We start from the raw sequence: 1,185 nt of genomic DNA, 5'->3' as shown, positions 1-1,185 counted from the left end.
TTATCCCAGTGAAGACAAAGCTTTTCCAGCAATCTTCTTGAACGCATTTTTGACTTCTTTATTTCTCAGACTGTATACAAGTGGGTTCAGCATTGGGATGACCATAGTGTAGAACACAGATGCCATTTTGTCAGTGTCCATGGAGTGACTGGAGCTGGGTTGTAAGTACATGAAGATAATTGTCCCATAGAATATGAAAACTGTGGTAAGGTGGGATGCACAGGTGGAAATGGCCTTCTTCCGACTCTCAGCGGAGTTCATTCTCAGAATTGTAACAAAAATGAGTAAGTAAGAAGTCAAGATAATGAATAGAGTAAAGCCAACATTGAATGCTGCCAACATGAACAGTATTATTTCATTTGTGTAAATACTGGAGCAAGAAAGAGCTAATAGTGGGGGAATATCACAGAAAAAGTGATTTACCACATTGGAATGACAGAAGGAAAGATGGAAAGTGAAAGCAACATGGATGGAAGATTGTAAGAGTCCACTGACATATGATCCAGCAAGAAGCACGGAACATATCATAGTTGTCATGGTGGTGGAATAATGCAAGGGTTTGCACACTGCTGCATGACGGTCATATGCCATTGAGGCGAGGAGAAAACTCTCAATAGTGGCAAAGGCTGCAAAGAAGAACATCTGGGCAGCACATGCATTGTAGGATATGATCTTATCTTCTGTGAGAAACCCTTCTATTACTTTGGGAGTGACAGCTGAGGCATAAACACAGTCTACAAGGGAGAGATTACTGAGGAAAAAGTACATGGGAGTGTGTAGTCTGGAGTCCAAGAGAATCAACAAAATCATACCAAGATTCCCTACTAATGTTGTCAAATAAATGAGAGTGAAGATAATAAATAAAGGAACTTGCAGAAATTGAGCATCTGTTAACCCAAGAAGAATAAATTCAGTCAGTTCTGAAATGTTCTGCATCCGTTTTATAAGGGAATTATGACAGCCTCCTAGGATGAAAGAAAAATATTATATCTGGATATCACCAAAATATTTTAAGTATGTTCATATTCTCTTATTCATATGTCAGCTTTCTTTCCAGTGTTAAATGGCTTAATCTGAATTCTGGGTAGGAATGACCTAAATGAAATTACTTACCTGGTCGTCATCAAATGGAAACTGTCACTTCTTTGCTGCCCATAGGGTTCTCTATTATAAACCTATGTCATC

The 1,185-nt window shown here is 38.6% G+C and overlaps 1 protein-coding gene across 1 annotated transcript; it reads right to left on the bottom strand.

Moving 5' to 3' along the window:
- Nucleotides 1–936, bottom strand: Or5b123 (olfactory receptor family 5 subfamily B member 123). Its single transcript, NM_001001047.1, has one exon. It carries the CDS (start codon nt 934–936, stop codon nt 1–3), a length of 936 nt encoding a protein of 311 aa, NP_001001047.1.
- Between the last annotated feature and the right edge of the window lie 249 nt (nt 937–1,185).

The sequence above is a fragment of the Rattus norvegicus genome, chromosome 1 (genome assembly GCF_021556685.1).
Source record: "Rattus norvegicus strain SHRSP/BbbUtx chromosome 1, alternate assembly SHRSP_T2T, whole genome shotgun sequence".
NCBI classification, from domain to species: domain Eukaryota; kingdom Metazoa; phylum Chordata; class Mammalia; order Rodentia; family Muridae; genus Rattus; species Rattus norvegicus.
Note: the sequence above shows the minus strand (reverse complement) of the source record. Positions and strands in the feature narration are given on the sequence as shown.